The following is a 9,437-nucleotide window of genomic DNA, read 5'->3' on the forward strand; positions in this document are numbered from 1 at the left end:
AAATCGCCTCAAATTACTATGTTCTGAGAAAGTCACGCTGCTGGAAACTCGCCATCTGTTCGGACTATATTCTAAATAGATTTCTTGAGCTTCGGTATATGGAGAGCAGGTGGCGGCACCAGTGCCTGCTGTCCCTCTTAAGGACTCCAGAGCTTAAGACAGTATCATCACTGTCATGTCATCCTCATAACAAATGATAAAGAAAGTGAGATCATGAAAGAGAGGCACTTCACTTATAGTTATTTCTCAAAACTTTGCATCTCTTTAAACAGACTTGGTTAGAATTAGTGACAAGTGGTTTTAATTAGTAAACTGACATCTGAAATGTACATAATTTAATTGGATTTAACTGAAAGACTGAAGTAAGAATGGCATCACATTATCATTTAATTTTCTTTCTTTAAATGTAAGAAACAAAGGCATTTCAGGTTTTATTATTTGACAGAATTTCAATCAATAAGCCACTTCATTAAATGTCTAATTTAAATGATCTTTTAGAGTCTGATAATAATTAAAGTTTGATGTACTATGATAACTAAACTAAATTATGACTGTATTTGCCACCAAACACTCCAACAAATATAACAAATTCACCTCAACACCAAACAGATTAAAACAGAAAAAACACCTATTTGAATGAGTTTGAATTTAAATGCTTTCACAAATTGAGGGAAATCGCTAACAGTAAACCATTTATGATTATTTCTATGTATTCACCATTTAAGCAAGGTTATAGATAATGAAAATAGCCAATCAAGATTTGCCTTCCACCACTCACCTGAAGTCAGCAGTAAGGAGATTGAAGCCATTATATAAATGAGCTTCTGAAGACACTTTACGGAGGTATGCAAAACTGTCCAAGTTATCCATCAAATAGTTGGACACCAGGGAACCTGAGTAAAAACGATAAATGCAGACAAGCGTGTATCAATAATCCAATTTATTACAACCATGGATTGTGAAAGAGGAAGAATGGGTTGTGAACTGCTTGGTGAAGGTCATTTCATTTTGTCCACTCTCAAATAAGTAATTTAGGCAGATTTAGAGAACTAATTGCTCAAATGAATGCAATTTGTTGAACAACATGTACTGAGCCATATTGCTCCAGCTCTTGCACGCAGCTGTTGTGTACAACCATCCAAATAACAGCTGGGTTGTTTGCATTATATTTAGTGACATGGCTTGGGAACAGAGGGGTGGGGTGTGTTCGACATGCTTTTGATGGTAAGTGCTAGCGAGGTGTCAGCTTATAAAGAGGCCTTGAAGAACCTAAACAGACATTGGAGTAATGACAGTGAGAAGTCTAGTTCAGCTGAGTGGAGATCTGCAGTGAACAGCTGTTCACGTCTCCGGCCTCACCACCCATAACATGTCAGCAATCATTAAGAATAACACAATTAAGGCAACTCCACTTAATATTCAGCCTAACTTCTTCAGCATGGTGGGTTATGAGTAAAGAAAAACTACATCATTAGAATAAGCTTCATATTGGAGCAGTGAAATTTGAAAACGTAGGTGAAAATGTAAAAAATCTGCAATGATGTGTTAAAACTAGGGTCATTTTAATCTCAACTGATCTGAAGAACCATCTATTAAACATCAAAGTACTCTGGTGGCACATGTGGATAGTACTTTCTTTTCATTTCTTTTAGTTTCTTTTTACATTATTATAATTATCGTTAGTGTTTCTTGCAAATACAAGTAGCTCTATTATTATTGCTCTTGGTCAAAGGTTTGTTGTAAACCTCTGATGAATGATACCTCAAATCATACAGTTTTTACTGAGGAGTGAAGTGTGCCATGACTTTCCATAAACCAAGATGGACGGAGGGACCCGAGTCCTATCCAGGGACTAGACACTTATTCATGGGCTCTTTCTATTAATATGGTTTAACAACCAGCCAGAATATCCTAAAAACCACCTAGCAATGCCTTAACCACCACCCAGATTACCCTAAAAAATAGCAACATGCTAAAAAACGCTAAGAAGGCCTTAGCATCCGCATAGCATCACCTTGATAAGACGGACAAAAATTCCAGTCCCCGGCCATATCTAGAATGTTACAGAACTATTATAGGAAATTTAGAAAAATTTGGCCATTTCTATCATCATCTGCGAGTTTTGCACAGGCAAGCACCACTCACATTTTCTTCAGAAAAATGTAAAAATCTAGTTATTGTTATTATTTCTTTTGCTGATTTGAAAATCAAATTTATTTTTTATTTGTGAGAAAGTATTTTGTTCAAGCCCCTTTGGGCTGTTTTTACTTTCTCAGCACTTCCGTTCTTTGGTAAAATTTGTTTCAGCTTTATGCTTGTGTATTATAAGACAATACATAAAAAAAGGATTTGGAGGTGTGCATGTATAGAGGTGTTTGTTGCATAAGACTCTTCAGTATATTAGTCCATGATATATGTTTGCATATAGCAAATTTTAATGAGAGACTCGATCTGCTTGAGCCGTTTTTTTACACACACATATATACATATATATATATATATATATATATATATAAAAAACAGGAAAATAATCTCTGCATGCCTGCTTACTTGAACAGAAAATACATGGATGATGAAGGCTTTTCAAAGGTGAATTATGCTACTATTAAGAGTAATTTGTCAGGGTAATACGTTGATTAAGTGTGTCTAGTCAACTGCTCAGTAATAGTAGAGTACATTAATACAAATGGGTGAAAGATCTGCACTACCTCTCCCCTGAGCGTCAGGATTTTGCCATGCATCCAGGTAATTGGTCAGTGCTGCCAGTTTCCCTCGTTTGCTAATTCCCAGCCACGATCCGCCTTCCTTTCCCTGTTCCAGGTCCAGACCTAATGACAGAAAACAAAAATCACATTGTGATTTAATGCCGAAGTGACATTAAATCCTGTCTGCTGGCTATAATAATAAAACCAGCAGGAGTTCAGATTTAGATGTACCGAATAGCTCAGGAATGTTCACTGAGAATGACCTGGACTGAAAGTTACAGAATAATATTTTTCATCTTAATACTGAAAAAGAAAACAAAATACTTTATAGGCCCAAGCACACTGATCTAGTGCTTTGAAAAGAGGAGAAGTTCTGAACAACTGAATCACTCAGTTCTACCAAAAACAACAGCGCTAGATAGCTTCATGCAAAACAACACAGCAAAACCACAGAGTGATTCATATTTAGTGATAGGCCCATTAAAGGGGTCATATGATGCGATTTCAAGTTTTCCTTTCTCTTTGGAGTGTTACAAGCTGTTCGTGAATAGATAAGATCCCTAAAGTTGCAAAGACTAAAGTCTCAAACCCAAAGAGATATTCTTTATAAAAGTTAAGACTCGTCCACGCCCTCCTAAAACGCCTCGTTTAAACACGCCCCCACATATCTATGTCACTATGTGGGAAGATTTGCATAACACTGCCCAAATGTTCACGCAAAGAAAGAAGGTGTAACTTTATTTTTTTAACCTTAAACCGCATAAACACATTTCATTACACCAAATACACAAAATAATGTTCTTTTTAGCAACATTTGTATGTTTTATTTTTATGTCTTTTTATTACCCCTTTAATAATAGTAACATTTAGCTTCAATTCACAGGACAACAGATCCAATATTATCTTTAAAATACCTGGCCTTCTCATCTTCACCCAAAGACTATGAACATTTCAGTTTCATACAATCTTTCAGCTAAATTCTCATCCAACATTTCTCATCCATACCCCATACTTCACTCCTTCAAACAAGTAAGGGCTTTTTCCTTAGCAGCAGAATTTATTTCTAAAACTACACATAAAAGCACCCATAAATTAAAGGCCATCCAATTCTGTCTGATCCAAGGACTGAATGGCAGAACATAGACAGAAAAAAACAATGATCTTGTGGAGCCAGGGGAATGACTGATTTTTGTTCTGGGATGTATTGTTTAGCAGACTGTGGGTTATCAGTCAATTGAACAGTTCTTACTCCTTGAGGGTGGTCAGCTGAATCCTGACAATGGACACTTAAACAAATGTGGATGATTACCTTTTCCTCTCCTAATGTCACATTGATTATGACTGAATTCCCACTACTGAGGCATGATGCAAGAGACTTAAACATAATCATAACCCCTGAAGCAGTAGATGCAACCAGCTTATCTTCTAAATGATTCAGTGTTTCCTCAGGAAAACATAATCTTCAATAATTCTCTCCAAACTGAATGTTCTGACAAATAATCACTGACTCACTAGATGATGCAGTTTAAACCGGCATGAAGTAGTTTGAAGAATTGGATTTAGCCATTTTCCCAGTGGCATCAAATCTTTGAAATGTAAAACACAGTAGCAAGTAATCTAGATATCCACAAACAGAATTTACTGATATTTTCTGAATTAAATAATAGGCTAAAAAGCACAAGATGAGTTCAAAGCACCTCTTGAGTGCAAAGGTACTAAAAATATCAAAACTAATATAAAAATTAAAAGAAAAAAAAATAGGCAAGCTAGCAAACCATACCACTCGACTAGCAAGTTAGTGGACAAATAGTTAAAATATTAAAGCTAAAATGAAAATTAGGGGGAAAAAAAGTCTAGGCAAACTAGCCTACCACATCATTTGACTAGTTAGTTTGTGGACAAATAGTAAAAATATCAAACCTAAACAAATATTAGAAAAAAAATCTAGATAAACTAGCCAACTACACTATTCGAATAGCTAGTTTGTGGATAAATAGTCAAAATATTGTACAAAAAAAAAACAAAAAACTTTGGGATAAACTACACAACCACACTACTTAACTAGCTGTTTAGTAGCAAATGAATTGGAAAAAATTAAACACAGCTAGTTTGTGGATAAATAGTCAAAATATTGTACAAAAAAAAAACAAAAACTTTGGGATAAACTACACAACCACACTACTTAACTAGCTGTTTAGTAGCAAATGAATTGGAAAAAATTAAACAATCTGTGCTCTAAGTGGGCTGTTCTTGACCAGAATGACATGCATCATGGATTAGACATCATGCAGACAGCCAAATGTCTGGCTCTGTGAGAAACAATAAGGGCTGCGTTTAAGCAAAAGACTCTTGAAGAAACTCTTGTTCAACCTAAACTGTAGGAACTCAGTTATATGCAGTTCAGACAAACTCTCCTGTAAAAACCAACATCTGAATTCCTCAGTGACACAGCTAAGTCAATAAGTCTCAGAATGTAGCTGAGATAAAAACGGGACTTTGGATATTAAATATTTGTCTAACATTTGAAAAATAAGACTGATCCTTACCGCTGAGGATCTCATTGTTGCTGCCCCAGAAGTCTGCAGCTTTGGACGGTCTGCTGTAGAACTCGTCTCTGTTAGCAGCCAGAATAAGCCTGCACAAAAAACGATGAAGGTGGCATCACACAAACTCTTTCACAGTATCCTTCCTATACAATCATACTCATAACATATAATTTCTATAATAACACACATCACTATAACAGACCACCTTTAGAATCATCCTTATAGCCTCATAAATGAGAAAAACTGTAATGCTGTGCTTTGTAATGTGTTACCCGTGGATAATGGACATTGTGTTAACCAATAAAAGGCTGATTTTCAGTCAGACTTCCTGTGGGAGGGGGAGAGACGGAGGCTGGCATTGTTGAATGGGCTCAGAGGTCACATGTGCACCTAAATGTGTTTATCTCCTGCTGATCCCAGGAGAGCACTGACTGCTGTGCCAGCTATACACCTAAGGCCTAGAGAAGGCTCAGCTGTGATGCTGAAAGCTGCTGTGCGTGGCTTTATTGTCTCTGCTCAGGCTTGATTCTCTGTTGATGCCTCTCTGTCATTAACATCCAGTGCAATGGAATATTCGTTTATATCTTGTATGTTGAACTAAGTAATTTGGGGTCCTTGGGGTGTCAGGCACCTGTGAAATGTCAACCACATATTCTGTAAGGAGGCTTTTTTAAAACAAAATTTAAAAGAATTTAATAATTATAAATTTAAAGGCAACTGCATGAATGGACTGCAAGTTTATGTTAACCACTTCTGAGTAGTGGTCGATCGATACTGATTTCGATATTGATGGCCGATGTCAATATTTTAGAGATCAGGGTGGTCAATAGGGCTGGGTATTGTTCAAAAATTTTCGATATCAATACAGATACCTTGACTTCGATACCGGTTCCTGAACAATACTTTTTTCGATACCAATTTTATGAAATCAATTTGAACAAGATTACATTATCTTAAAAAAAAAACTTTGGTTTTATTTTTGAGCTTGTTGATGTTTATACAAACTCAAAGACTCGTCTCCTGAGCTACTGCACAAAGGAACAAAATGTAACCAACACAATAAATCAGTGCAAATAGTTTTAATAAAGCTCAAGTAGTCTTCAGTTTACACATCTGTTATGCTACATTTACACTAGTGCGTGTTTCTTATTTATTGTCTTATGTAGCATGAAGCTACAGTTTGCATGAATGCTCACGTAACACGCGCTTTCGGTCGTGTAGTATGAACGGACATCTGCATATGATCGGAACTCCATGCTGCTCCCGCGCTACTCTCCATTGGAAATGAATGACTAAATGACCGGTCTGTCGCTTGTTGGAGATAATGGAAAGCCGGCTTGAAACGCAGTGGAAACGCCAGTATGACGAGGATCGTTTTCATTTCTAAAACATAAACACACCAGTGTAAATGTTGCCTTACATCTAAGGGGGCTGGGATGCATTCACACTACAGCCTCACGTGTGCGCCACATCTCTGAGTGTAACCAGTGTAAACTAGTAGGTGTTGTAGATAACTTCTCTACTTAAATTTGTAAGGGAATTAATTATTATTAATTCATTCAGGTTTTGATAGGACTCGGGTCTGAATCCCGAGATGAGATTAACCCCTTAGGTATCGAAATTTGGTACCGAACGACGAGACGTTTTTCGATACTCGATGGTATCGAGGCATTTCGGTTGGTGCCTAAAAAGTATCAAACTCGATACCCAGCCCTAGTGGTCAATATAAAGCCAATATGATAAAACACTATTTAATTTAAAGATAGCAAATAACATGTGCTATATAAATGAAGTACGAAATGTAAATTAAATTTGTATTTATTTTACATAATATTTACTCAATTAGAAATAAATAATTTGAAAATGAATCAATGAGAAAACAAACTTTTAAACTTGCTAAAAAAAATAAACCTGTAATTTGACATACTGTAGCTGCCAACTGGATTGTCAAATGGAGGATCAAGTTACTGGTGCTGGATTATTTTCAATAATATTGTATGTGTAGTTTTAACATGATATCAATATTTCATTTTTTAAATATCACGGTTATCATCACTACTGGTACATTGCAACATCCCTTCTGCAGCTATAATATAACTCCATAAATTCATAAACAAACTTTTAAAGAAAAATTATGGCATATGATGCAAAACAGTCGTTAGGGGGCAGTCGTGGCCTAATGGTTCGAGAGTCGGACTTGTACCCAAAGGTCGCGGGTTCGAGTCTCAGGTCCGGCAGGTCGGTGGGGGGAGTGAATGACCAGAGCTCTCTTCCACTTTCAATACCACGACTGAGGTGAGACCCTTAAGCAAGGCACCGAACCCCCAACTGCTCCCCAGGCGCCGCATCACATGGTTGCTCACTGCTCTGGGTGTGTGTTCAAGTTGTGTGTGCGCACTTGGATAGGTTAAATGCAGAGCACAAATTCCGAGTATGGGACACCATACTTGGCTACACGTCACATCACGTTTTAATCACTTTAAACCATTACTTTCAACACAATCTTACTGGTACTATCAAGGCCTCTATGTCATCCATGTTATCCAGCTAGATAACATTCTCTTGGTGATAAAACGACAATGCAGAACACATTACAGATTACCAAACGTTTAGGTTTGCAAGGCATAAAAATGGATGTACAACAACAGATGCAGAACTGGCCCAAAACTCTCTCAACACTGGCTCCGGGCCAGTGGGCCATCCTTAAAAGTTCTGTCAAACTCTAGATAGTGCTGACTGTCAGCCTATGCACTTTGGTGGGTCATTAATGTAAACACAGTCAGTTGAGTGAATGTAAACTGTCAGAACAAAGAAAAACATGAGTCAAAAGTTCTGTGCATTAAGCCTTGAAGTCGAAACGCAGCTCATTTTTCAGGGCGCACAGGTTTGTCTTTCTGCCTTCCTGGCCAAGCTTACAGAAAATGCAAAACTTGCACTAACTGCTTAACAACAGAATGGAGAGTCAAACGTCCAGCCTGTGGAACCTGACGGGGTGACAGAGAAGAAGAAAATCTGAGAGACAAAGAGTGATGAAATATTCCGGAGGCTTCTCAAATTTATCTGCAATGGCTGATGCACCCCAGGAATATTTGCTCTGTACTGGAGAAAGCTTGCAAAGCAGAAAAGCTCCTCTCCATCTGAAAACAACTCATACTGACTTGACAATGTCAATTACGCCAGACCTTGGGCAAGGTTATCACCCTCTTTGTCAGCCCAAATGGAGAGATATTCATTATCAATGAAACAGAAAAGTGGCAAAAAGATGACTGGACACAGAAAGACCTGAAAAGAAATCAAGGGCAGATGAAGAGGCAGTTTTGGGAGAGCAGAAGGGAGTCCCTGAGTGATGTAGACAGATAAACAAACTCTTTCTGTGATAGATAGGGAGAGTGACAGAAAATTATAGTTGTGCTGGATGTTCAATCAATTCCTTCTGGGTAAAATCAAGTCCTGACTCCCACCCTATATATTTTCTCATTGAATATCTTACTTCATTTTTAAATAAACTAATATTTAAAGTGTAGGGTCGGTAAAATATTTTAAATGTTTTTGAAAGAAGTCTCTTATGCTTATGCAAGGTTGCATTTATTTTATCGCAAATATAGTAAAACAGTAATATTGTGAAATAATATTAAAATTTAAATAACTTTTCTATTTTTATATATTGTGTCACATGATCTTTTTTTTTTATCAATGTTAATAAAAAGTAATGCTGCTTAATAATTTTTTGTGGAAACCGTAATACATTTTTAAAGGATTTTTAATGAACAGAAAGTAAAAATAATCTATTTCACATAAATTCTTTGGAACAATGCAAAAAGAATAAATGCAAAAGTTTTCTGCCCCCAAACTTTTGAATGGTAGTGTACAGTATATTATGGAAAGAAAATGGGTTACAAACAGCAATTCATGCTGACTTTAAGAAGACATAGGCATTTTAACAAGAAATGGCACACCTCACCTTTAAAGGTTTCTCTGAATTAAGACATTTCAGAAACTATAGACTTAATTGCCAAGCATACTTTCGTATGTTGCATTAGTAATCTTTTTATGACTCCCATCTAAACATGAATTTCACTGTGCATACTCACACACTTTTACTTTCTTAATCTTTCTTCACACACACACACACACACACACACACACACACACACACACACACACATGTCTGGTTTGCTATCCAGTG

The 9,437-nt window shown here is 36.7% G+C and overlaps 1 protein-coding gene across 1 annotated transcript in view; it reads right to left on the reverse strand.

The window, feature by feature from the left end:
• The window catches only part of LOC107672766 (transport and Golgi organization protein 2 homolog), a 23,257-nt gene that overhangs the window by 8,588 nt on the left and 5,232 nt on the right, over positions 1 to 9,437 (reverse strand). Inside the window, exons 3-5 of the mRNA XM_016466115.1 lie at positions 5,252 to 5,340; positions 2,709 to 2,828; positions 779 to 893 (exon numbers count right to left, since the gene is read on the reverse strand). Coding sequence (XP_016321601.1) covers positions 779 to 893; positions 2,709 to 2,828; positions 5,252 to 5,340 — 324 coding nt within the window. The remainder of the gene's footprint in view (positions 1 to 778; positions 894 to 2,708; positions 2,829 to 5,251; positions 5,341 to 9,437) is intronic.

The sequence above is a fragment of the Sinocyclocheilus anshuiensis genome, unplaced genomic scaffold (genome assembly GCF_001515605.1).
Source record: "Sinocyclocheilus anshuiensis isolate Anshui unplaced genomic scaffold, SAMN03320099.WGS_v1.1 scaffold88, whole genome shotgun sequence".
NCBI lineage: Eukaryota > Metazoa > Chordata > Actinopteri > Cypriniformes > Cyprinidae > Sinocyclocheilus > Sinocyclocheilus anshuiensis.